The sequence below is a fragment of the Dasypus novemcinctus genome, chromosome 26 (assembly GCF_030445035.2).
Source record: "Dasypus novemcinctus isolate mDasNov1 chromosome 26, mDasNov1.1.hap2, whole genome shotgun sequence".
Classification (NCBI taxonomy): Eukaryota; Metazoa; Chordata; class Mammalia; order Cingulata; family Dasypodidae; genus Dasypus; species Dasypus novemcinctus.
Window position 1 is genome coordinate 6,442,902 of NC_080698.1, and position 27,645 is coordinate 6,470,546.

Genomic DNA, 27,645 nt, shown 5'->3' on the forward strand with positions numbered 1-27,645 from the left:
AATATCTGGGGCTTCTCCTGGCTTCCGGATGAAATCTCGTTCCAGGTGGAGTTCTCGCAAATTCTTCCAGCACCCATCTTGGGGATACTGATGGCCACGTGTTTAATAGCGGCAGTTTTTCTGCCGGTTCCAGATTCATCTACTGATTCCTAATCTAACCTGTCTCACCCAGGCTGGGGATTGAACCCAGGATCTTGTTTGTGGGAAGCTGGCATTCAACTACTGAGCCACATCCTCTCCCTTGCATGGGTTTTTCCATTTGTTTGCTGCTTGTTTATTTTTGGGGAGGGGGGTTGTTTAAAGGAGGCACCAGGAACTGAACGCAGGACTTCCCATGTGGGAAGTAGGTGCTTAACCACTTGAGCCACATCTACTCCCCTATATTTACTTTGAACAGAAGAAGCCATATTTGAAGCAGATTTATACTAAAATTACTAAAATTTATTTTCATTCCCTGAGCATAACCACCCCACTCTGGCCCCCTGGAGGAAACTATCCTAATGTTAAGAAGTTAGTCACAGTTGAACCACAAAAGGAGTTAAGTTATATATGGATAATTAAGAACTGATGATTATTCAGAGAACTTCCAGTCAAAAATGGCAAATATAGTCTGTTCTGCTACAGGACATGTTTCTAGAACACCAAATAGCTTATACATTATTGGTAAGTAGGAAACAATGTTAATGGTGGTTGGAGTGGGTTAGTAGAAGACTTTTCATAAGCAAGGGGAACCAGAATAGAATAGTGGGGCTAGCATTAAATAGAAAAGGAACAAGTCCTCAGATTGTTGCATAGACAGAAATTCTTTCAAGTCTAGTTTAAGAATATTCATAATTAGTTCCTGAAAAAAAATTTTCTGACTCCTGAACCCAGTGCTTCCTCTGTAGCCTTGCCCAGGTCCTGGACGCTTGTGTTTTCTCGTGTGTCCACCTTAACAGCTGCCTCAATCAATAGCTTATGGTTCTCCTTCAGCTGCATTTCCACTCGTTTCTGATCATTTTTAACACTTCCTGAGGCAGTCTTTTTAAAGACTTCTTTATTTGACTTCATTTTATTTATTGCCCCCCCCTTGTTATTTGTGCTCTCTGCTGTCCGCTCTCCACGGCAGCGCGGGCCAGCCTGCCTTCACCAGGAGGCCCCTGGAATCGAACCCAGGGCCTCCCCTGTGGTAGATGGGAGCGGGATCACCTGAGCCACATGTGCCTCCCCTGAGGCAGTCTTTAAACGACACTGAGCTGCTTGGAACTCTCCACCTTGTCTCTTGAGAACCAGCTGTTACTTTTTGTTAGACTCCATTTACTAAGTTGCATAAAATTGTGGTCTGTTCCATCCCTATTTTTACCCCGTTTAAATTAATTTTATATTTTGTAGAATGAAAAGTTTATTCAGGAACATGTATGTGGCCTTCTAACAAATAAACCTCAATGTTAATGTAATTTATTTTAAACATTTACTGGGAATGTTTTATTAAAAGTGTGTTTCTGCATATTTTTAGCTAATATCTACATCTTGCTTACTGTGTGTCAGGGGTTGTTCTGAGTACTTATCAAAGATTAGGTCATTTAATCTGATGTGGTGAGTCTAGCACTATCTTTATTTGACCAATAAGGAAACAGAGAAACAGAGATGATTAAATTGCTCATGACCACGCAGCACAGAAAGTCTAGTTCTATCGCTTATTCTTCTAACTGTTGTGCTACATTGCCTTCCACCCCTGATGGAATGTATTGTTATTGGAGTTGATTATGATTTTCTTGTGAAAGTCAAATTAATGGCTTTTCAGCAAATTAAAACTTTGTCAGCTGTAAATGTCAATTGAAAGGAAACTAGAGAATAATTTAGGAAATGTATAACATCGTTATTTCAGTGGTAGATGAAGAGTGTGATTAATAGTATAAATACAAGAACACTCTTCTTACAAAATGCTAAGAATATGGTGATACACAGGAAAATTACAACTAATGTAATTTATGGATGATAACAGTAATATTGTATTATTTTTGCAGCAAATGGCAAAGAAGATATTATATCACTTCTAAGACAACGATAGGCAGGTATAAGAGGGTCTGGATTTTTCCTTTTGGAGTAATGAAAACATTCTAAAATTACCTGAGGTGATGACAGTACAACACTGATGAAAATGAGAGCCACTGAGTGTACACTTTGAATGGACTGTACAAATCATGGGACCTTATAACACAGGGAATTCAGTGGTGGATGATGGACTGTGGTTAACAGGACATGTATGAGAAGGTTCTGTCATGAACTAAAATACGTAATACAAATATATGGTGTTCATAATCAGGTGGTTTGGGGGAATAATACAGCAAATGTAAGATCTATTGCTGTAGATAGTAGTAGTGTTTTTATGATGTTCTTTCAGTTTGTAACGATGTTTCATAGCAATGCAAGGTGGTGGTGGCAGGGAGATGTATGGGGCCCCTGTATGATGATAAGCATGTTTGTTTTGTAAACTCACAACTTTCACCATACATTTACTGTGTAAGTATGTTCATGTATGAATGGTAAATTTCAATAAAATTTTATTTAAAAAAAAACCTTGTCAGCATTAAATACGTAAGTGTAAAGAGTTGGCAAACACACAGGGACAGCAGAAAGCTGGGAAAATGATGTCAAAATCAAACACTTATAATAAGTAGTGTTTTAGAAATCTGTTTCATTTGGTTTAATTGTTTATTTTTAATTTCTTCTTAGGCATATCACACCTGAAAAGTTTTATGTAGAAGCTTGTGATGATGGAACAGATGATGTGCTTACCATTGACCGCGTGTCCACAGAGGTTACCCTGTCAGGTATTTTGATAGAATGTCTGAGAAAGACTTTACACAATTTGCAATAATTCCAATGCATAACTCAGAGGCGTGTCAGTTTGTGGTTCTCTGAGGGCCTGCATAAAAATTTAATTCTTGCTCTCTCATGTAATTTTTGTGCATTAATTATGCTGTTTCCTCTTTAGTTTATTTCTTATTTTTTTAAAGAGTTCTTTTTTTTTTTTTAAGATTTATTTATTTCTCTCCCCTTCCTGCCCCCCACCCCGGTTGTCTGTTCTCTGTGTCTATTTGCTGTGTCTTCTTTGTCCACTTCTGTTGTTGTCAGCGGCACAGGAATCTGTGTTTCTTTTTGTTGCGTCGCCTTGTTGTGTCAGCTTTTCGTGTGCGCGGCGCCATTCCTGGGCAGGCTGCACTTTCTTTCACGCTGAGCGGCCCTCCTTACAGGGCACACTCCTTGCGTGTGGGGCTCCCCCTACGCGGGAGACACCCCTGTGTGGCACGGCACTCCTTGCACGCATCAGCACTGCGCATGGGCCAGCTCCACACGGGTCAAGGAGGCCCAGGGTTTGAACCGCGGACCTCCCATGTGGTAGACGGACGCCCCAACCACTGGGCCAAATCCGCTGACCAAGATTTATTTATTTTTCTCTCCCCCCCCTTGTTGTTTGTGCTCGCTCTGTGCTCATTGTTGTTGTATGCTCTGTGTGTTGCTTGTCTTCTTTTTTTTTCAGGAGGCAGTGGGAACTGAACCTGGGACCTCCCATGTTGGAGGGATCAGCCACCTCTGCTCTCTGATTGTTGTGTCTCTCATTGTGTTTCCTCATTGTGTCATCTTGTTGCGTCAGTTGTTGTGCCAGCCCATTGTGTCAGTTCTTCTTCTTTTAGAAGGTCCTGGGAACCAAACTGAGGACCTCCCGTATGGTAGGCAGGCAACCCAACTGCCTGAGCCACATCTGCTTCCCTCCTTTTTAGTTTAGATTTTGAAAAACCTAAGTAGCATTTTGCTACTCCGATCATTTACAAGCATCATCATTTCTGTATTTGTGCCCTTATCTGCACTCAGACTGGCTTTATTTGTTCTGTTGGTATCTAAGCTCTTTTTCTAACTTTTAGGCTTTTTAGGTATTTGAGTGTGAGAAAGTTGTTTCAACATTAAACGTGTGTAAATTTTTTTCTCTTCCCCTCCTCCCCCCCTCTCTAAGCCCTAAGGCGATCTTATCAAGTAAGCTAATTAAAGGCCCTGCAGCTGAATTGATGCAGCCAAAGGGTATCACACCCAGGGGAATGGGTTAGTTTACAAATATAACATTTCCCCTTCTGGGATTCATAAAATAATCTCAAACTGCTACAATCTTAAAATAGTGAGGATATTTTCTAGCATTTTCACTGCACTGGCACACTTAATTCTCATTTTAGTTAATTGTAGCATAGCATAGTTGATAAATTGAATTGAGAGAAACAGAATGAACTTTAGACCACCTGCTGTAATGACTGCCTTTAAGACCGGGAGCTTGGATTTAGCAGTTTTTCTAATACGGGCTCCAGCCTGATGATGATGGGCTCTAGGCCTTGTCAAAGCCTTTATTCTCCCAAGGTGCACTGTACTCTCTTTTGGGGGGTATTTTTTTCCAAACATAGAGTTCTATAAAATAATGCTTTGCAAACACACTGGCTTATAGTTAAGGACTGTGAGATGCACCCTACACTCTGCGATACTCATTTATTAATAGGAACATGATTGGTAGCCAGGGTTACTGGTGCCCCTCTCTGCTGGCGGTATAAATTGCTGTCATACGGGAGGAGGAGGCTTTTCCCTCCTCCTCCCTTCGAGCTTTACCTCCATTCCCACATGCTTAGACTTGGTTGCACAGACTTTTGTTGTTGTTGTTTTCTTTTTTGTATGTTTTAGTTGCCTGTTGAGATTAAAATCTTGTCTTGTCCCAAACCCCACGTCCGCTTGCTGTTTCTCCTAAAGGGATAGATACTGAGTTTCTGGCCAGAGGCTCAATTAAATTTGGTTGAAAATTGACATTAGAAAAGCCCACAATTTACCATATGAGAATAATGAACCATATTACTTTGGGCACCATATTCTAGACAAGCAAAGGTCTTTTTCCTTAACATTGATGTCTTTATTTTATGTTCTGCCAAATTGAGAGTCTAGCACTAATGAAGAAGAAATACTGCTTTCCTAGAACAAATAGAATGAATCTTGCAGATTGATTTAATTGAAGTAACTAATCAAATCAAACTAAATTTCAGTTTCTGTTGGTGAGCTTTTTTTCTGTGATTTTTCTTTTTCTTTTCAAGTCAAGAAAGATGTTCCTCCTTCAGCTGTCACAAGACCAGTATTTGGTATATTGGGCACAATCCATCTTGTGGCAGGTAAGAAAAAATAAGCTAAGGAGGGCAAAAAAGATAATTAAGTTAGCAATGTAAGATGAAGGCATACTTCTTATCATGCTTTAGACAAAATATCTTAGGTATTTTCATTAACTTCTAAAAGGAATACTTCCCAAATAGTTAAATGATCAGCCTAAGGCTCTACTTTAAAAAAAATGATAAATTTTTTAAAATTAAATTTTTACAAAAATTAAATTTGGCTCTGAGTTACTAGTGAAGTGATTTTGTTTATCTAAATTTCATTTCATTGAACTTTTAAAAGTTCCTCTTAAGTATCAGGCACTGTACTAGATGCTGCATTATCGAAGACAAGAGTCCCCTTTGTCTTGTAGTTCATGATCTTGTGAGAGCAGCTAGTGAGGTTTGTAGGTGGTAACAAGTTCTAGGAGAGTGACATGCATAGGAATGCTTCCAGGGAGGATGCTCCTCTAGAGCCTTGAACAGACTTAAGAAAAATGTCTGGTGGGAAGGAGTGAACCTGTTCCATTTGGCTGTGGTGGAGAGGAGGTTGCCAGGGTCAGGTTGATATATGTATTGTACATGGTGCAATGAGCAGTAGTTGTACTACTGCCCTCGCACAGTTCTCTACCATCTACTTGCCAGGCGTGAGGGACGGAGGACTGATTCAGGTAGAGTATTGCCCTCTCCTGCCAGGGTTTTGTGACCTGTGGTGCCTTGAGCTACAGGCTGGGTAGCAGATGCCCATTTGCCTTGGTGGGAGAGAAAGAAGTGACTTTATCTCTACTTCCCATCTGTTAAGATGGCTGGTTTGGTTAGCAACAGCTTTGTTCTTTTTGAGAAAAACTTTCATCTTGCAATAGGGATTTTTCTAAGTATGTTTGTCTTTCTAATAAGAAATAAAATATTTAAAAAGAAAAAGCATGAGCCCTGTATCTTTGTAGCCCCATACAGTGTCATTCTGCCAGCCTTTAAAGTTTAAACAATAAGGATGGCTATTTTTAGCTTTAGACTTGACTCTTTTATATTTATGTGTATTTGGCTTTGTTTTTTTGCAGGTAATTACCTTATTGTCATTACCAAAAGAACAAAAATAGGTGAATTTTTCAATCATGTAATCTGGAAAGCAACAGATTTTGATGTCCTTTCTTATAAGAAGACAATGTTGCACTTAACTGATATTCAGGTAAGATCTGGAGGCAGTTACTAATTGCAAAACCCAAAGAGAGTATAGCAAGGGAATAGAAAATACAAAGAATGTTTGATGGATTTCTTTTAAACCTAATTATTTTAGCAACCCATAGAGTAAGGTACAGAATACGTCGCTATTGTCTGGCAAGCAGTCAGATAAGGCTCATTTTTTAAAAACAGCTATATTATGCTACTTAAGGGTAATTTTAACTTTAAGAGGAAGGCAGGTTGTTCAAAGTACTCCTTTTTTTTTTTTTTTTAAGGGTATTAATTTGGGGTGGGAGCTTACAGGTATCAGGCCATAAAGCATAAGGTGCTTCCCTCACCAAAGTCTATTTGAAGCAAGATGGCTGCCGATGTCTGCGAGGGTTCGGGCTTCCTGGGTTCCTACGTTCCTGGGACTTGCTTTTCTCTGGGTTCAAGGTTCCTTCCTTCCTGGGGCTGGCTTCTCTTTCTTCTGCGTGCTGACTTACTTCCCGGGGCTGCAGTTTAAGTCTTCAGCATCAAATTCCAACACCAGAAACCACAACTCTGTTCTTTACCATACCTTTTATCTGTGAGTCCCCACCCACCAAGGGGTGGAAACTCAGCGCCCTAATCAAAGCTCAGTCATGCCCAGGTTACAGATCAGATTACAAATATCCAATATCTATTTTTGGAATTCATAATCATGTCAAACTGCTACAACATCTAAGGCAAAAAAATATCTGAGGGAGGTAGCTATTATCAGATTAAAAGCTCACTTATAAAGAGACACTGTGGAGCATAAAGAAAATACATTTATTGACTTTTATGCCAAAAAGGCAGCACAAAAAATTATGCCTGGTTAGCACTTTATGATTTTAAAACCTATAGACAAGGATACGGAAGCTTTTTCGTGCCCCTGATAATTAGCCAAGAATTGGCTTCCAAACTGAAAAAAAATAGTAGTTCAGAGCTGAATGTCCTCCAGTGATTCTAGAATTACTTCCTTATAACATCAGTCCCTAAAATGACCTATAGCTAAGACCCTACATAAATAAACCCACCATAGTTCTGAGTCCTTTATTTCAACTTTAAAAGTCACTGATGAATTTATGCCTGCAGGCTTAATCGCAGGAGTCAGTTTGCTGATGGTTGCCAAACTTGGAATTAGTGTGCTCCATGGACCCCATCAGTAATAGTCATACCTCAGCTTGGACTCGTAAGGAAGAATTAAAAATCCCCAACCAAACTCCCAGTATTTTTAATGTATTGAATTAAATAAGTGTAGCATATTTATATGTTCTGACATTTTACTATAAATCAAACCAAAAACTGACATGGAACTTTGTGGGAGGAAGACAAATCATCATCATGACAACCCTAATAAGTTGGCAAGTATGTAACACAAGAGCTAATTGATATTATACTGTCATGCAATTTGATTCTTGTATATTGATGTTTTTTCTGTATCTAGAGGTAAAATCTCAAGGGGTGAGATGATATGTCAAAGTTGGGGGCCCTGAAACCCCATGCGCCACTCAGTTGAACGGTGAAAACAGTGTCTTATGAGATTTAGGATATCTGTTATGCTCCTCTTCAAGCAAAGACCTAACTTGAAATTATGTTAAATGGAATATGAATGAAAATAAAGTTTTATTCTAAAATAATAATAATAATAAAAGTCACTGATGGTGACATTTTAAATGAGAAGCATTATAAGTGGATGAATCCTGCTCCAACTGTTAACTGCATAACCCTAGTAAAATTGTAAGGTGTGGACAAGGTCGTATAATTCCACCAACAGGGCCCTTTTATATCTTCAAATGGATTTCATACAGCTACCCTCTTTTATTGGATTTGAATCTCTCTCCCCCCTTTCCTTCCCTCCCTCCCTCTCTCTCTCTCCCTTTCATATGTATGTTTGTATGTATGTATTCAGACTACTCTTGATAAGTTTTTGACAAAAACCCCGCTGTTTCCAATGTTTTAAATTATAGTGTACTAATTAAAAAATTGGTTTTACTATTTTTTCATTTCCCTATATATTTATGATTCAAGTTTAGACAAAAATTTTTAAGGTCATGGAACAATCATTTCTTTTCCCTTTGATTCTTACCAAAGCTCTCACAGTCATTCATACAGTCCCCATGAGAAGTGAAGATTGCCTGTATCCACATTCAAGCAGCATCTCTCCTTGCTTGAGATGTTAGGTAAAGCTTTCATGAAACTTTAAAAAAATCGACACTGTTGAGAGATTTACATCTTTTGACAAGTTTGTTTTCTAAATGCATTTTTAGTTAAAAAGCTTGCTTTTTTAAAATTTTAAGTAATATTTTTACTCCCAAGATAATGAAAATGTTTCTAAAAGAAAAATTATTGTACTTAAAGTATGTATAAGTTACCTATGATAAACAATAAAAAAAATCCTTAGCACTGCTTATTGACTAAGTAAGATTATAGGATATAATTTTTATATTTTAGTTTAAACTTAAAGTTTATTTCTTACTATTTATATCCATGAAAAATTAGGAATTTATATTCTCTATGAAAAACTGTATTTTAAAGAGATAAAATGACTGTGTTCATTTAAGCCCAGTAATATTTACTTGAACAATTTCTTTTTGATTTCTGTACTGTTTTTATATCATGTAGTAGACTAGCATTGTTTACTAAAATATTGTTTGCTTATGCCTTTTTTTTTTTTTTGAAGAAAATGTCCAAACCCAAATTTAAAATTTTGGAGTACGTGTTAATTATATTAAACCTTACCAAACATTAACAATTAATTTTTAAAACAAGGATAAAAACGTAATCAATCTTGATATTTGTTGGGAAAACCAGTTAAAATGATTATGAGAAAATGTTTCAAAGATAAATATTGCTTTTACTCTACTTTTCCTTTTAATCTTTGTTTTGAATAAAAAGAATTCCGTTTTACTTCCATCCAACCTAAACCAGTAAAGTTTCTTAAGAATGAGGATGATATTCTTTTTATTTACCCAATTTGTTGCTGGGTCCCTCACAAATATATGCTTTTCATTTGTTGTGTAGGGTTGTTATGTAGATTGAAGAATCTACTTAAAATGTCTGGCACATAGTAGGTCATAACCTAGGATGATTTTTTTTTTAAGATTTATTTTTCTTTGTTTATCACCTCCCTCCACCCTACCCCAAGACAGTTGTCTTGTATGTCTGCTCATTGCTCGCCTTCTCCAGGAGGCACCGGGAACCAACCCCAGGACCTCCCACATGGGGGGCGAGTGCCCAACCACCTGAGCCTATCCACTCCCCATGAGCTGCAGTGACTGTTGGCTTGCAGCATCTGCTCCTTGCAGCTGGGGCAGTGTCAGCTCACTGTTTGCTCTTCTTTTAGTAGGCCCTAGGACCTGAACCTGGTACATCCCTTGTGGTAGGCGGGCACCCAACTGATTGAGCCACATGCACTTCCCATTGATGATGTTTTATTAAAACAACTATTGTGCCTTTTAGAGTGAAAATTGCAAAGGTTTAGATTCCAAAGGAAAGAAGTTCTATCTAATCAATTAATATAATAGTGCCCTAGATGTTTATTGAGCATCTTTTGTGTATCAAGCTCTGTTCTCAGTCCTGGGAAATGAAGGCAGATGTCCTGTGACCCTCCCTGAGCCCTGTCCTTATGCCAGTAGTATTTACTGCTGCTGAACTGATGGGTTTTTATTTTCATTCTTTTCTTACTCTGAAAAATTCCTTTTCAGGTTTGTCATACCTGATTTTTCTTTCCCTTTGTTTACAGTTACAAGATAATAAAACTTTCCTAGCGATGTTAAACCATGTCTTAAGTGTGGATGGATTTTACTTTTCACCTACGTATGATCTGACCCATACTTTGCAGCGACTGTCCAACACTAGTCCAGAATTTCAAGAAATGAGTCTCTTGGAAAGAGTAAGGTTGCTTTTCAGTTAATTTTATTTTTAGTTTAGTTTTGTTTTTTGCTTTTTTAAAGGGGGGCATGTCTTTGTTTCAGCTATAAAAAGTTATATCTATTATTCTCAACTGTGGCTATATCAGGATTATTTGTGGAGCTCTAAAACATACCATGTTTTAAATATGCTTCACAATCCCAAATTTAAATTACACAATCAGGATTGAGAACGTCTGGTGTTTGTATTCAGAAATCTAGTCTAAAGATGTATATTGCTAATTGGAGGAAGAACTTTTTGAATTTGTATACTATTTTTACATAAATATTACTGGGCAGTCAAGCAGTAGCGCGCATGTATCAAATTGGTCAAAACAGCATTGCATTCATTGTACTTTGTTAACTCTCAGTGTTGTGTAGTGTAACAGTCCATTATCAGTAAATTAGGCTTATAAAGTTAATGTTACAGAGAGTGGTGCTCTTTCTGCAGTGATGTTATTTATAATTTTTGTAATTAGAAAAGTAACAATTCTTTGATTACCGAACTTGAAAAATATCCTTGTATGCTTTTTTGTTTTGTTTTTTTTTAAGGTGAGGGTATCTGGCCTCACATGATAGCACCTTAAAATGTCTGCTGGTCAGGACCCTGGGTGGTTGCTGCCTTGATTTTTTTAAGTTGACAAACCTTATGTGTGTTTTAGCAGCATATGGAATTTAAAAAGTTGCTCTCAGTTATCTTATTAGGTTAGACCATGTAAAATTGTCAGGAATTGACCATATCAACCAATAAAACCAATAATTTGATTTGGTTTAACCTAAGTCAATATTTTAGTTGATTGGCTCTTTTGGGTAAGATATTATACTCTAATCTAGTAAAATTCTACATAGGCTTAGATGTAAATTTGGCTAAGGAATTAAGAAATTTGACTTTTAACTACTAAGAAACTGTTGCTTTTAAAAGGATTTGCTGAATTCTCCTTTGGTTAATGAAATGTCTCTCAAATGCCTGCTATATACCAGGCACGTTACTAGCCACTGGGGCCACAGAATGAAAAAACACAGGCCCTGCCTTGTGGGAGCCGACTGTCTGCTGGAGAAGCAGAAGTCCAAGCAATCCCCAAACATATCTATAACAGAGGCATATACCAAAAGTGTGGGGGGAGGTTGGAGGAAGGTGGGCTTCACTCTTCTTGGGGGAGTCAGGGATAGTTTACAAAGGAAGGTAATTTTTACAGAGGAAATGGAGGGAACTGGTTAATCTACTGAGTCTGTTAAAAAGAAGCTAATTGAGGAAACTTCTTCTGTATTTATACTTTGGAAGTCAAGGTGACTAGAGATGAGATCAGAGAGTTAAGTCAGGGCTGCCAAATCCCAGAATTGCTTAGGACAGGTAAAGATTTCGTTCTGTAGGTGACTGAGAACCACTGAAGGATTTAGAGCAGGTAGGAGACAAGGACCTGTTAGAGAACGCCTCCAGGCACTAGTGAAGGGGCGGTGGGAGGGCCAAGCCCTGGGCAAGGAAAGCTGTTTTAATTATTAGGCTGGAGTTCAGCGTTGGCCAAGGGTGGTGGGGGTAGGACTGTAGAAAAGAGAATAGATTTTGAAGGAGATTAGGACTTGACGGTGACTAAACACGAGGGAAAGAGGAAAGAAAGCCTTGGGAGAAATCCCAGGTTTCGATTTGGGCAGCAGTCCTGGCCTCAGGTAGTAAGACAGGACTACCCAGAGAAGGGACAGATTCCAGAAGATGAGTTCTGTTTGGAGCAGGTCAAAGAGATCTGCCTTTAGCCAAGAGGTGACGTTATTGTTGATTGTTATATTTTCCTTTCTGTAGAAAATTAACTTAGCAGGAGAGATATTATTAATTTTAAATTTTCTGTCTTAGGCAGACCAGCGGTTTGTATGGAATGGTCATCTTCTAAGAGAACTTTCTGCTCAGCCAGAGGTAATATAATATACACTCAATAAAATCCGCTTACTTATTGCAATTAAGTTTTAGTTGAATACATATTATTCATATATGTATGATTATGACATATAAACTTTGATCAGGTCTCCCTTCACATTGTTGTAAGTCGAATAAGTCAGATTATTTTAATCTGATTTCCTAAAGAAAATTTAAGTAAAAATGCATAAATTCTGTAAGAGAGAGAGTGGCTCTGAGTGGATGAATAATGGAGAAAAGAGGGGCCAGAGCCCAGTCCCCAGGCCAAGCTGGGAGCTCTGCACTTGTCTCCGTAGGCACTCTCCCTTCAGCCGCCTGGAGTGCCTTGTTGCACCAGCTTCCTCTGTCCTTTGCTTACATGCACGAGGTGCAAGCAAGGAGGCACAGTTGGGGAAATATAAGATAGTGAACCTAGGTAACTAGGTTTGCCTAATGCTTTATTTCTTGTCGTTTGCTTTGTTTATTTTGGAAAAGTGTTTTGAGCTGGAAATAGCAAAGCTCAGGTGTATCTTTTCCATGGAGGAGGAGGAGTTGTTGCAGGGAAAGACTGAAAAGGAGGGTGGGAAACCTCCTGCAACTTCATCTGGTTTTATTGGTGTTCCAAAGTCTGAACTTTCAAGCCCAAACACTTGTAATATATATTTAAGTTTTATAAAATTAAAAAGCGAATTTTGTGTTAGAGAATTTATTTTAAAATTAAAAGTTATTCGTAAGTCTACTACTGTATAATATTTGGATATTACCTCCCCATGTGTAAATAATTTTTATGTAGTGCTTGTTATTTAGTTTTTAAGTATTCCTCAATGTTGTACTATGTATCTTCATTTCAGGTCCATCGGTTTGCTCTTCCAGTGCTGCATGGCTGTATCCTTACATAATGTTGCTCTTTAGTTTTCTAGCAGTCTTGATTTAAGTTTTATTAGGCTGACCTAGAAACATTCTCAGATTTTGCATAAGGAAAACATTTCAGAATTAGTAGAAATTGCCAATGATTAGAAAATCAAACTCATTAATGTAAATCATAGGATACTAATTGTAAGGTGCCATTGTTTTTTGTTTTTTAATTTTTTTCTTCTTTATTTTCTTTTAAATGTTACATTTAAAAATATGAGGTTCACATATACCTCCCACCCCCCCACCCCACTCCTCCCACATCAACAACCTCTTTAATCATCATGACACATTCACTGCACCTGGTGAATACATTTTGGAGCACTGCTGCACCACATGGACAGTGGTCTACATTATAGTCTATGCTCTCCACCCCCCTAGTCCACCCAGGGGCCATGAAAGGACACACAATGTCCAGTATCTGTCCCTGCAGCACCACCCAGGACAGCTCCAAATCCTGAAAATGCCCCCACATCATATCTCTTCTTCCCTCTCCCTACCATCAGCAGCTACCTTGGCCACTTTCTCCACATCAATGCTACAGTTTCTTCCCTTACTAATCATGATAGTTCCCCAGCAGAACACCAGTAAGTCTACTCTAATCCATACTCTACTCCTCCATCCGGTGGACCCTGGGATAGTTATGTCCAGTCCCCCTCTACATCAAGAGGGGGCTTAGATTCCACATGGATGATGGATACAATTCTCCTACTTGCAGTTGTAGGCACTCTTGGCTCCCTGGTGTGGTGGTTGACCTTCTTCACCTCCTGTTAGCTAGCCAGGGTAAGTCCAATAAACCAGAGGGTAGGAGTTGCAAGTCTGCTGAGGCTTAGAGCCTGGCTGTCACATGGACAGTCCAGAGATTCAGGTCTCCTGAGTATACACCAACCCAAACACCAACCACAGATCTGTTAAAAGTAACAGAAGAGGCATGTGTAGAAAGGTCATATCTGAGTCCCAACTCCATCACACTCAGGAACACAAACTCCAAAGTAGGGCCAACTGACATGGCCCTGAACTCCAGAGCCATCTGCCATGACCATAGAACCTGTGGGTCTCTGTAGCCCTCAGGTTCTCCTGAGTAGACAGAAACCCAGGTACTGTCTCCTTTGGCTGTCTCTGGTACCCTGCTGAGGTGTGCATAAGCATTACCCTTCTGATGACCTCCTAACTCTTTTTTGGAGACTCATAGCCATATAAACTCATTTGTCCTTTTCATTTCCTCCTTTTATCCGAAGTCAAAAAGCAGTTTTAACACCTGATATTACATGTAGGTTGAGATATTCTGCTGGTCTGAGTTGACCCTTTTATTCAAGGTGTTTTTCTAGTTACATCATCAGCTGGTTCTTAGTAGTAATCCCTTGGTGCCAGGGAGGCTTATCCCTGCAAGTCATGTCCCACGCTAGGGGGAAGGAAATGCATTTACATGCTGAGTTCGGCTTAGAGACCGGCCACATTTGAGCAACATGGAGGCTCTCAGGAGGTAACTCTTAGGCACCCTGCAGCTCTAGGCCTAGTTCATATTTCAGGCACACAGACTCATAATTGGAGCCATCAGTATCAAGGGCTCATTGTTGGACCATCCATTTTTATTGGTCTTTGCCATTGCACTTGGGGTATTGTTGCTGTTCCATTGGGGAATGTGATAGAGCACCCCTGGTTAGGAACTCAGCGCACTCTCAGTTGTCATTTTTAACTGAAACCACTATGAAAATATCCAAACCTTTTTATATACCCTGTATACATGCCCTGGAGAACTCCCTCCCAACCATGTGCCCCTATCAGTAACACCCCACACCAGTCATCACATGTGTTTGTACTGTATTTGTTCTGACAGCTGAGTAGTATTCCATTGTATGTATATACCACATTTTATTTATCCATTCATCTTTTGATGGGCATTTGGGTTGATTCCAACTTTTGGCAATAGTGAATAATGCTGCTTTGAACATTGGTGTGCATATATCAGTTTGTTTTCAGTTCTACTGGGTATATACCCAGCAGTGGAATTGCTGGGTCATATGGCAAATCTATAGCTAGTTTTTTGAGAAACCACCAAACTGTCCTCCAGAATGGCTGGATTCTTCTGCATTCCCACCAGCAGTGGATGAATGTTCCCATTCCTCCACATCCTCTCCGGCATTTGTAGTCTTCTGATTTTTTGATAGGTGCCAGTCTTATAGGAGTAAAATGGTATTTCATTTTTGTTTTGATTTGCATTTCCCTAAGAGCTAGTGATTTTGAGCATTTTTTTAATGTATTTTTTTGGCCATTGTATATCTTCTTCAGAGAAGTGTCTGTTCAAATCTTTTTCCTATTTTTTAAGTGGGCTGTTTGTCTTTTTATTTTCGAGATATAGGAGTTCTTTATATATGCAAGATATAAGTCTCTTATCAGATATATTGTTACCAGATATTTTCTCCCATTGTGTAGGCTCTCTTTTCACTTTCTTGACAAACTCCTTTGAGGTGCAGAAGGCTTTAATTTTGAGGAAGTCCCATTTATCTATTTGTTCTTTTGCTGCTCGTGCTTTTGGTGTGAAGTTCATGAAGCTGTTTCCTATTACAAGATCCTGTAGATGCTTCCCTGCATTGCTTTCGAAGGTCTTTGTGGTCTTGGCTCTTATATTTAGGTTTTTGATCCATCTTGAGTTGATTTTTGTATAAGGTGTGAGTTGGTAATCCTCTTTCATTCTTTTCCATATGTATATCCAGTTCTCCAGGCACCATTTGTTAAAGAGGCCATTCTCTCCCAGTCGAGAGGGTTTGGTGGCCTTGTCAAATACCATATGGCTGTATATAAGAGGATCTATATCAGAACTCTCAATTTGGTTCCATTCGTCAGTGTGTAGCTTTGTCGTATGTTTTAAAGTCAGGTAGTATGATTCCTCCAATTTCATTTTTCTTTTTCTATATGTCTTTGTCTATCTGGGGCCTCTTTCCTTTCCAAATAAATTTCATAGTTAGTTTTCTCTAGTTCATTAAAGAATGCTGTGTTGATTTTTACTGGGATTGCATTGAATCTGTAGATCATTTTTGGTAGGATAGACATCTTAATAATAATTAGTTTTCTACCTATGAACAGGGAATATTCTTCCATTTATTTAGGTCTTCTTTGATTTCCTTGAACAGTGTTGTGTGGTTTTCTGTGTATAAGTCTTTTACATCTTTAAATTTATTCCTAGGTATTTGATTTTTTTATTTACTATTGTAAATGGTATTTGATTCCTGATTTCCTCCTCAGATTGCACATTATTGGTGTACAGAAATGCATTGATCTTGTAACCTGTGACTTTACTGAGCTCATTTATAAGTTCTAGAAGCTTTCTTGTAGACTTCTCAGGGTTTTCTATATATAGGATCACATCATCTGCAAATTGTGAAAGTTTGACTTCTTCCTTTCCAATTTGGATGCCATTTATGTCTGGTTATTGCCTCAGTGCTCGAGCAAGTACTTCCAAGACTGTATTAAATAGAAGGGGTGATAGTGGGCATCCTTGTCTTGTTCCTGATCTTAGAGGGAAAGATTTTAGGATTTCACCATTGTAAACGATGTTAGCTGTGGGTTTTTCGTATATACTCTTTATCATGTTCAGAAAGTTTCCTTCTATTCCGATCTTTTGCAGTGTTTTTATCAAGAAAGGGTGCTGTATTTTGTCAGTTGCTTTTTCTACATCTGTGGATATGATCATGTGATTTTTTTTCCTTCAGTCTGTTTATATGGTGTATTACATTAATTGATTTTCTTATGTTGAACCATACTTGCATACCAGGAATCAATCCCATTTGGTCATGATATATAATTTGTTTAATGTGTTGTTGAATACGATTAGCAAGTATTTTGTTGAGGATTTTCACGTCTTTGTTCATTAGAGAGATTGGTCTGTAATTTTCCTTTCTTGTGGTGTCTTTGTTTGGCTTTGGTACTAGAGTAATGTTGGCATCATAGAATGAGTTAGGCATAGTTCCTTCTGTTTTGATTTTTTGGAAGAGTTTAAGCAAGATTGGTGTTAGTTCTTTCCAGAATATTTGGTAGCATTCACCTGTAAAGCCATCTAGCCCAGGGCTCTTCTTAGTTGGGAGGTTTTTAATGACTGATTCTATTTCTTTACTTGTGATTGGTTTGTTCAGATCGTCAGTTTCTTCTTTCATCAATGTAGGCTGCTTATGTGTTTCTAGGAATTTGTCCATTTCCTCTAAATTGTCCTTGTTGGAATATAGTTTTTCAAAGTATCCTCTTATGATAGTCTTTATTTCTGTGGGGTCGGTGGTGAGATCTCCTTTCTCATTTCGTATTTTGTGTATTTGCATCTTCTCTCTTTTTTTCTTTGTTAGTCTAGCTAAGGGTTCATCAATTTTATTGATCTTCTCAAAGAACCAGCTCTTTGTTTTGTTTATTTTTTCAAGTGCTTTCTTATTTTCTATTTCATTTAGTTCTGCTCTGATCTTTGTTATTTCTTTCTTTCTTCTTCCTTTGGGGTTAGTTTGTTGTTTTTTTGTTTTTGTTTTTTTTGTTAATTCCTCCAAATGTGCAGTTAGTTATTCAATATTAGCTCTTCTTTTTTGATGTATGAATTTATGACTATAAATTTCCCTCTCAGTACTGCTTTTGCTGCATCCCATAAGTTTGGATATGTTGTGTTATCATTTTCGTTAGTTTCAAGGTTTTGAGATTACCTCCTTGACCCACTGTTTTTCTAAGAGTGTGTTGTTTAACTTCCAAATCTTGATGCAAATCTGGGTCTCTGGCCCTTGTAAATTTCCAGCTGCATTCCACTGTGGTCAGAGAAATTATTGTGTATGATTTCGATCTTTCTGAATTCATTGAGACTTTTTCTGTGGCCTAGCATGTGGTCTATCTTGGAGAATGATCCATGTACTCTTGAGAAGAATGTATATCCTGCTGTATTTGGTTGTAATGTTCTGTATATGTCTGTTAGGTCCAGCTTCTCTAATATATTGTTCAAAGTCTTTGTTTCTTTATTGATTCTCTTTTGCGATGTTCTGTCCAAAGTTGATAGTGGTGTATTAAAGTCCCCCAGTATAATTGTAGAGGCATCTATTCCTTCACTTAGTTTTTCCAGTGTTTGCCTCATGTATTTGGAGCCACCCTTGTTAGGAGCATAAATGTTTATTATTGTTCTTTCTTCTTGAAAGATTATCCCTTTCACTAATATGTAGTGTCCATCTTTGTCTCTCACAATTGTTTTGCACTTAAAGTCTATTTTGTCTGATAATATAGCTACTCCTGCCCCTTTTTGGTTATCATTTGCTTGTAAGATTGTTTTCCAGCCATTCACTTTCAACCTCCTTGAATCCCTGGGTCTAAGATGTATTTCTTGTAGGCAGCATATAGATGGGTCGTATTTCCTTATCCGGTCTTCCAGTCTGAGTCTCTTGACAGGTGAGTTTAATCCATTGACGTTCAGTGTTATTACTTTCAAGGAATTACTTGTATTAGCCATATTTTCTTTGGATTTGTGTTTGTCATATTTTGTTTGATTTTCTTTTTCTGTTTTTGTCTTTTTAGTTGCTCTTACACTCTCCTCCAACTCTGTCTCTTGTTTTTTTCTTTCTTCCTGCAGAACTCCCTTTAGTGTTTCTTGAAGGGCAGCATTCTTGTTGGCATACTCTCTTAGTTTCTGTTTATCTGTGAATATTTTGAACTCTCCATCAGTTTTGAATGCTAACTTTGCTGGATAGAGTATTCTTGGTTGGAAATTTTTTTCTTTTAGTACCTTGACTATGCCATACTACTGCCTTCTTGCCGCTGTGGTGTCAGATGAGAAATCAGCACTTAATCTTATGGAGCCTCCTTTGTATGTGATGGTTCTCTTTTCTCTTGCTGCTTTTAGTATTTTCTCTTTATGTTGGGCATTGGATAATTTGACAAGTATATGTCTTGGGGTAGGTCTGTTGGGATTTATGCTGCTGGGGGTGTGTTGTGCTTCCTGGACATGTACATGCATCTCCCTCAATAGGTTTGGGAAGTTTTCAGCATTATTTCCTTCAACACCCCTTCTGTCCCCTTTCCCTTCTCCTCTCCTTCTGGGATGCCTATAATGTGTATGTTTGTGTGTTTCGCATTGTCATTCAGGTCCCTAAGTCCCTGCTGGATTTTTTCTATCTTTTTATTGATCAGTTCTACTATGTTTGATTTCAGATGTACTGTCTACCACATCACTAATTCTTTCCTCTGCCTCTTTGAGTCTGCTGTTACTTGCTGAGAGTATATTTTTAATTTTTTGAATTGTGCTGTTCATCACCATCATATCCATTATCTTTTTTGTATGATTGCAATTTCTTCTGTATTCTCTCCAAGTGTTTTCTTCATTATTCTTAATCTTTTCCTTAACTTGACCAAATTGGTCCGTAATACATGTTTTCAGAGCTTTAATTATTTTTCAATGTTCTGCTCCTCTTCCTGGTTTTTAGTTCGCTTATTGGTTTGGTTTGTAGTTTTTTGTTGCTGTCTGGTCATCATTTTATCTTGATGGGTTTAATCAGTTGCTTAGCTTCTTTGTCTAGTTTGGAGTTTAATATAGTTGTTGTTTTGTGTGCTTGTTAAGTCTTCCATTTGTCACTTTGTTCTTCTTTTTCTATTTCCTTGTTGTTGGCTAAGTTCACTTGAAGGAAAATATTAGGGCCAGAGAAAACAAAAGGAGTAAGAAAAGAAAATGAATAGAATAGTATTGATAGTAAATATTAACAGGGGAACCATGTGAGATCTAGGAGAATGGATATTAGACTCATGTAACGTATGTAGTATTATAACAGTAAGAAAAGTAGAGTCCATATAACGAGACAGTAAACTGAATATGGGGAGGAATATAGGGTGAATTAAAAGGCCAGTGTGTTTAGGAGAGAGGGAAAGAGAAAAGAAAGGACAATAATATAAAGAGTGAATATAATACAGGAAACAGAACCAAAGGTATTGGAAATAAAAATCAGAAAAATAGGGGGGCAACTAATGTAAGAGAAACAATCAATGATGGAGGATAGAAAGATTAGAAAGATGTAGAGGAAAGGGGATAGTGTTGGTGGCCAAAATCAATACACACAGAAAAGTGGAAATGGAGGATGAGGAACTACAGCAAATGTGAAGCGCTTCCTGTAGCACCTAATATAAAAAGAATAAAAAAGAAGAGAAAGAAAGGAAAAAAAGGGGGGTACAAAAGGGATGGGGGAAGCAAGCAAGAAAAAGAAAAGGGGGCCTTGGAGGGAATAAAGAGGAAGGAAAAACAAGAAGACAAACCAACAAAATACCAAAGTTTCAAGCATGGAATCCTCTTTGCAGTTAAATAAAATGCCTAGGGATCTGATGTTCCCCCTTTCTCCCTTCCTCACTTCCCTCTTTTCCAGTGTTGTGGGAAACTGGCTTACCTGTTTGTTATTGTAAATGTTACACTTGTTAAATGTTGCAGTTGTTCCCTATTATGTAAATGATGTTGCAGTTCAGATAGCAAACAGCTGCTTGGTAGTTTCCCAGTAAATGCAATGGGAAAACTAGGGTTGAGGCTCTCAGTTCCAGAAGCTGTGAGTCCCCTGGTCCCAGGTTTGTCTCCCCTCTTGTGCCTCTACCTTTATTTCTGCGTTGCCTTCCCTTCGAGCCAACTTATTGTGAGCTGAGTGCAGCAAGTGGCACCCAGCGTGGGGCATGAGGCTCCCAGCAACTGGTGTTGACCAGGGACACAAAGAGAAGAAGGATTGCCTCGAGCAAAACTAAAGTTGGTGTAAAAGCCCAGAGCCCTGAGTGGTTTGGAAAGCCTTCGAAGTCCTCGAGGGTTTCTTGTATTTCCCCAAGAGACAGAGAGCGGAATCTATACCTTCCGGGCCGGTGGCAGCGGCTGCGGGACTGTGGGAACAATCTTTCCAGACCAGTGGCTGCGTGCAGGCTGCGGGGCCACCAGGCGTGCATGCCGCAGCTCGGGAGCATTCCTGCGCAGGGACGCTATGACAAGGACTTCCCGAGCTGTTTTGAGAAATGAAAGAACATCCTGTGTAGGTACCAGCTTGTTGGATAAAACCATACCATGAACGCCAAGAGAAGACAGTAGTTCCTGTGGGACCCAGAACCTCCCGTCATGCCGATGAAGAGACGGACGCTGGAAACTGACCGGCTGGGTCTCATTCCGAAGACATCAAAGTATGTTAACTGCAGAACTTGTTCAAGCATCGCGTCATAAAGCAAGTATGACTTGGGGACAGAAAGAGAGTAAGAAAGGAATTGAGAGTAGGAGAACTGGAAAAGAAATGTTGAAGCAATTCTAGATTAGTAGATTAGAAACTGCTTTTGTATTTGTATGGTTGTGCAATGTTAGTAATGTTAGTGTGTGTGGGGAAAGAAAAAAAAAAGGGCAGGTGCCCCAAGAGGGTGGGTGCCCAGAAAGGTGTTTGTTCAGTGTCAGTGTGTGTTGTAATTTTTCAGTGTGTGTAGTAATGGTTTTTGTTATATTTTGATAAATTTTAGATTAGGTTAGAAACTGCTTTTGTGTTTGTATGGTTGTGCAGTGTTAGTGTGAGTGAAAAAAAGGGCAGGTGCCCCAACAGGGTGAGAGCCCAGGGTTCCAAGAGGCCCAAAAGGGTGTTTGTGCAATGTTAGTGTGTGTGCTAGTATATATGGGAAAGTCAATGTCAGTGAGTGTTGTAATTTTTCAATGTGTGTAGTAATGGGTTTTGTTATATTTTGATATAATGTGATCTGAAAGCGCTATTCAATTGGCCAAAAAATTAAGTAAGCACTTATATTATTTAAGTTTCTTAATTAATAGAATTCTTGCTTAAATTGCTTCATAGGATAAAAGGAAAGATGTAAAAGTTAAGTAAATATTGAAAAAGGTAAAAAGTTTGGGGGAATGCTAACTGAAATTTAATAAGGTGTATTTTGTCCTAAAATAGGATGGTTAATATGGAGGTATGCAGGACAGAACTAGTATGCACATACCAGCTGTGCAAGTATTGCAGTAGCATTCAGTGAGTTCATATATTTTGTAAAAGCAAAACAAGCCTGAATAGATACAAAATGTGCAAAAACTGTGTGAAAAGGTCAACAAAGGACTTTTGCGGTTCCTCAAGGCTTTCTGCCCTGGCCTGATGGCAATGAATCTGGCTGAATAGAAGAAACCTGTGGCAGTGACCCTACTAAGAAACATCAGAGACAGTGGTATCTTAAGGCCATCGAATAGGCAAACAATTGGGACAAACTGTAAGGTCCCTGCTACTCTATCAAATTATTAAATGCTGTGCTGGGTATGAGTTTCTATTAATTTAGCCTGTAAATTAGATATGGCCAGCATTAATATCAGAGTACTGGCTTATATAGCCATGACGGTTGGAAATTTTAAGCCCATGAAAAATGAAAGTCTATTCTGCTAGTTGGAAGTCTTATTGTTTGTTGTCAAAGCTTTATTAATCAGTAAAACGTTATTTGCATAGACTTTGTAAAGCTAAAAGGAGGAAATGTTGTGGGAATCTGGCTTACCTGTTTGTTATTGTAAATGTTACACCTGTTAAATGTTGCAGTTGTTCCCTGTTATTGTAAATGATGTCGCAGTTCAGATAGCAAACAGCTTCTTGGTAGTTTCCCAATAAATGCAATGGGCAAACTAGGGTTGAGGCTCTCAGTTCCAGAAGCTGTGAGTCCCCTGGTCCCAGGTTTGTCTCCCCTCTTGTGCCTCTACCTTTATTTCTGCGTTGCCTTCCCTTCGAGCCAACCTATTGTGAGCTGAATGCAGCACCCAGGGCAGCAGGAAAGCTGCCTGAGAGGTCTGGTTGGAGATTCAAGTGCGTCCTTGTTGAACCGGCTCCGCACAGCAAACAATGCCTCTTAATTTCCAGAGAGAGCACCCACACCGCGCCAGGAACCCCAAGTATGCTATTGGAACCTTGATAAGCACCTCCTACAGTCCCTCTCCTTTAGGTGTGCTACCAGAGGGCTAGTTGATTTTCTGACTCCACCTTCTTCCAGACCAAGTTTCCTATCCCAGGGTATTTAGGTGAATTGGGCTTAGCAAATTCACCACTCCTTTCTTCCCAGGCTCTCCCTAAGCCAGCTGGTATGCTCCTCCAAGCACAAAAAAGGGTGGGTGGGGGACCAGAAAATTGAACCCGTACTCGCCTGACCCCTCTACTGCACCTCCCACCGAATCCCTTCCACTCACAGAGTCAGTCCACAACCAGAGGGCTAGGGCAATCCTGGACCTCCGGGAGCGCTAGACTCGGGAAAGGGAAGTCTGGGGCACTGTAGACTCAGGGTATGTAGGTTTGTGGAATGCGGGCTACGGGGGCTTAGGGGACACGGACCTGGGGACCACGCATCTGGGGATCACGGGGTCCACAAATGCTGCCACACAACCGACAGTTTTCAGGGAACACTGCGGCCTCCAGCCCTAGGGGATGGGCCCTGCCTGCCCTCAGCTTCCAACCTCTGTCCTTGTAACCCGCAATTGCACCTTTAGCAAGCACTGCTTCTGTAACTGTCTCTCCAAATCGACGTCCATACACCTCCTGCCTTGCAAGCCCCCAAAACAGCCCACTCCAGTGAGACTCCAACCCCACTCGGCCGCTTCTTTGCAGGAGAGCCCATTCTTTTTTAAAGAGCGAATGCTTAAGGTAAAATTATTTTCTCTCTACTCAAGAGTAATGGGGCTGATGGTATAAAGAGAAATAATTTAATATACTGTATTTGGCCTTTATTAGATTTTTTATGTTATCTTAAGTAAAAGTAATTTGAATCTGTTGAAATGAACACTTTCCTCAGTAAATAAAAAAGTTAGACTCAAGCTAGGGTGATCTACTTTAGAGAGGAGAATTGCAATTAAAAATGACATTTGTCATTTGAAATAGCCATGGAAAAATGAAAATAGATGGAGTGCAAAGAATAATGCCTAGGGGTAATATAGTATAAATGCAAGATGAGTAGTGATTAATTATAAGTTCATTTTAAAAAGTCTTTATCATAGAAATGATAAAAAGAAATGATTGTGGAGAACGACACAAGGTGTGCTGGTGATAGCACAGGGCTCTGCCCCCACAGAACTGCGCGCCCCCAAGAAACTTACAAACACGATGGTCTGATTTGTTTTTAGAGGGAATTTGAGAACATTTTGAGGATATATTTAGAGATGGCAATGCCTGGGAAGGTAAATCTTACCCAGTAAAGAGAGAGAGGACTGCTTAGTTATAAGCATTGACGTAATCCCAGGTTTCCGTATTGTGCTTAATTCACCAGTGTATCTTTTTTTTTTTTCCTTTGTTTTTTCATTTAATCCATTTTAGGTAGGCAATTCTTTGACATTAAGTACATTCACAATACTGTGTATCTCCCACCACTGCCACCTAGTAACCATTATTCTGTTTTCTGTCTCTCTAACTTTACTTACTCCAAGTCTCTCATAAAAGAGAAATCATACAAAATTTGTCCTTTTGTATCTGGCTCATGAGGTGTTCAGTGTTCATCTATGTTACATCTGTTCCAGTACTCCTTTTTATGGCTAAATACTACTCCATTGTATGGCTATATCTCATTTGTTTATCCATTCATCTGTTGATGGACACTTGGGTTGCTTTCACCTTTTGGCTATTGTGAATAATACTGCCTTTCTTTTGATATTTAGTTGTTTTTTTTGTGTGTACCATTTTAGTTCTATTCTTTTTTTTTTTTTTTAATGTACCAGGGCAGAGGATCAATCCTGGGACCTTGTGTGTGGGAAGCTGGTGCTCCGCTGCTTGAGCCATATCGGCTCCCTTCTTTCCTTTTTTCTATATTTTTTAGTTATTTTTCTCAGTGGTTATCTTTGTCAATACAGTGAACATCGTAAATTAATAACCTGGTTGTAGTATCAATCTAGTTTTGGTAGATACAAACTCTCCTATGTATCTCTGTTCCTCTCCCATTATATTACTATTGTCTCAGATTATATCTTTTTGCTAGTCTGCTCATCAACGTAGATTTATAATATTTTTTACATTCGCCCAAGTCATTTGGGAGGAGAAAGCAGTTACAAACCATAAGCACAATAATACAAAATTTTCTGTTTGTTTATGTAGCTACCTTTATCAACATTATTTCTTTCCTGGCTTCGAGTTACCATCCAGTGTCCTTTTATTGCACAGTGAAGAACTCCCTTTAACCTTTCTTACAGGGCAGATCTTCTGGTAATGAGCCCTTTCAGCTTTGTTTATCTGCAGATATCTTCATTTCTCCTTCATTTTTGAAAGATAATTTTGCTGGATACAGACTGCTTGGCTGACAGACGTTTTTTATTATGGACTTTGAATATCCTATCCCACTGTCTTCTTACCTCCATGGTTTCTGATGGGAAACCTGCTGTTAATCTTACTGGGGATCTTTCATATGTGACAGGTCACTGCATTCTGCTTTCACATCCTCTTGTCTTTGGGCTTTTTTTTCCTCAAGGTACCAAGGCAGGGGATTGAATCCAGGGCCTCACAGGCAGGAAGCTGGTGATCAGCTACAGAGCCATATTGACTCCCCTGTGTTGGCTTTTTCATTTGTTTGTTTGTTGTTTGTCTTACTGGTTTTAGGAGTCACTGGGAATCAAACCCAAGACCTTCTGGTAAAAGCAGGTCTTCAACTGCTTGAGCAAGATCTGCTCCCCTGGATTTTGACGGTGTCTCTTTGTTGTGTCCTGGTGTAGATCTCTTAGAGTCTGTCCTGCTTGGAGTTATTGAGTTTCCTGGGTGTGTATATTCATGTCTTTCATCAGATAAGGGAAATTTGTGGCCATTACTTCTTCAAATACTTCTTTATTCTTTTCTCTTTTTTGCCCTTCTGGGACTCAGTGCAGCATATGTTGGTATGCTTGATGGTATTCCACATGTCGCTCAGGCTCTGTTCATTTTTATTATTTTTTCTCTCTTCTTTTCACACTGGATAATTTTTATTATCTTACCTTGAAGTTTTTTGTTTGTTTTTTAAAGATTTATTTTTTATTTATTTCTCGCCCCTTCCCCGCCCCGCCCCCCCCGCCCCACAGTTGTCTGCTCTCTGTGTCCATTCGCTGTGTATTCTTCTGTGTCTGCTTGTATTCTTGTCAGCAGCACCCAGAATCTGTGTCTTTTTCTGTTGCGTCATCTTGCTGCATCAGCTTTCTGGGTGTGCGGCCCCACTCCTGGGCAGGCTGCACTTTTTTTCGTGTGGGGCGGCTCTCCTTCCAGGGTGCACTCCTTGCGCGGGGGACTCCCCTACGCGGGGGACACCCCTGTGTGGCTCGGCACTCCTTTCGCACATCACCACTGCACGTGAGCCAGCTCACCACACGGGTCAGGAGGCCCTGGGTTTGAACTTTGGGCCTCCCATGTGAGAGGCGGACGCCCTATCCGTTGGCCCAAATTCACTTCCCGTCCTTAAAGTTTGCTATTTCTTCTGCCTATTAAAACCCACTGTTGAAACGGTCTAATGAGTTTTTCATTTCATTTACTATGCTCAAAATTTGTTTGATTCCTTTTTATAATTTGTACCTTTTTTGTTCAGATAACGCTTTTCTAATTTCATTCTTTGAAAATGGATTCCTTAAGCTTATCGAAGATATTTATGATGAATGATTTAAAGTCTTTGACTAATAATTCCAATGTTTGAGCTTCCTCAGGGATGGTTCCTAGAAAATTATTTTTCCTGCGACTGGGCCATGATCTCGCACTTCTTTGTGTGTTTTGTAATTTTTTGTTAAGACGGGACATTCTCTTGTAATTCTGGAAACCTAGTTCACCCACTCCTCTGAGATCAGATATTGCAAGGTCTTTTTTTGTTTTGTCTTTTGTTTTGCTGGTGGTGGTTGTGGTTGTTTAGGGCTGGAGATTGTGATTTGTGAGTTTTCCAAACTCATTTTCCTCCCAAACATAGAGTGAAAGTGTCAAGAGGAGGATTTTGTTTGTTTGTTTGTTTAAAGAAGGTGCCTCTTGAGGAATCTTCTGCCATTTTCCCCTGAAGGTAGTTGCACAAGTGGCCTCCCTCAGAGCCAGCCCCATCGCCTCCTGAAGTAGCACACACCCCAGACTGTGGAGGGCCAGGGCTTTGCCTCACACCCTGGCCCAGCAAGCTGCACTAGGACCCAGGAGTAGTGTCCTTCGTAGCCTGCCGCGTGGTTGGGACGTGGGGTGGTAGCTGCTGCAGGGACGGTGAAATCCACCAGCATTTATTGCACTTTACCAGCCTCTGCTTCCAGCTCTTTCCTGGATGCTGCCCAGTGTTTCACTAGACTCCAGAGTTCCAGAACAGTCAATTCAGACAGTTCGTATGAGGGCAGTCGTTATTTTGGTAGGGGGACTGACTCTTAGAGCTTCCTTTTCCACCACCTTTCCACAATTCTCCCCCAGTGTATTTTCGTATTATTACATATGATGCAGAATTCTAAAATTTATCCATTAGATATAATGAATTTGAAATATTTGTTCATTATGTTAACATGATTTCCTCAAGTTGTTAAACTTATTACACTTAAAGGAAAACAGTAAAGTAATGGAGGAAACATTTTCCACAGTTGTGGGGAATAAAAACCAGAAAATCTCAGGATGAAAACTCATTCATCCTGTTTTTTTTCTTTTTTTCCCTCCATTTTCTCCCTGGAGTTTTCCAAGTTCTC

General features: G+C 39.3%; 1 protein-coding gene across 4 annotated transcripts in view; it reads left to right on the forward strand.

Moving 5' to 3' along the window:
• Positions 1 to 27,645, forward strand: part of SACM1L (SAC1 like phosphatidylinositide phosphatase) — a 62,732-nt gene that overhangs the window by 15,943 nt on the left and 19,144 nt on the right. For 3 of the 4 annotated variants that reach the window (XM_058288821.1, XM_058288822.2, XM_058288819.1), the window contains exons 2-7: positions 2,716 to 2,813; positions 5,103 to 5,177; positions 6,212 to 6,339; positions 10,081 to 10,230; positions 12,093 to 12,152; positions 12,983 to 13,016. In XM_058288821.1, coding sequence (XP_058144804.1) covers positions 2,716 to 2,813; positions 5,103 to 5,177; positions 6,212 to 6,339; positions 10,081 to 10,230; positions 12,093 to 12,152; positions 12,983 to 13,016 — 545 coding nt within the window. The remainder of the gene's footprint in view (positions 1 to 2,715; positions 2,814 to 5,102; positions 5,178 to 6,211; positions 6,340 to 10,080; positions 10,231 to 12,092; positions 12,153 to 12,982; positions 13,017 to 27,645) is intronic. The other variant, XM_071212011.1, reaches the window with a different exon arrangement.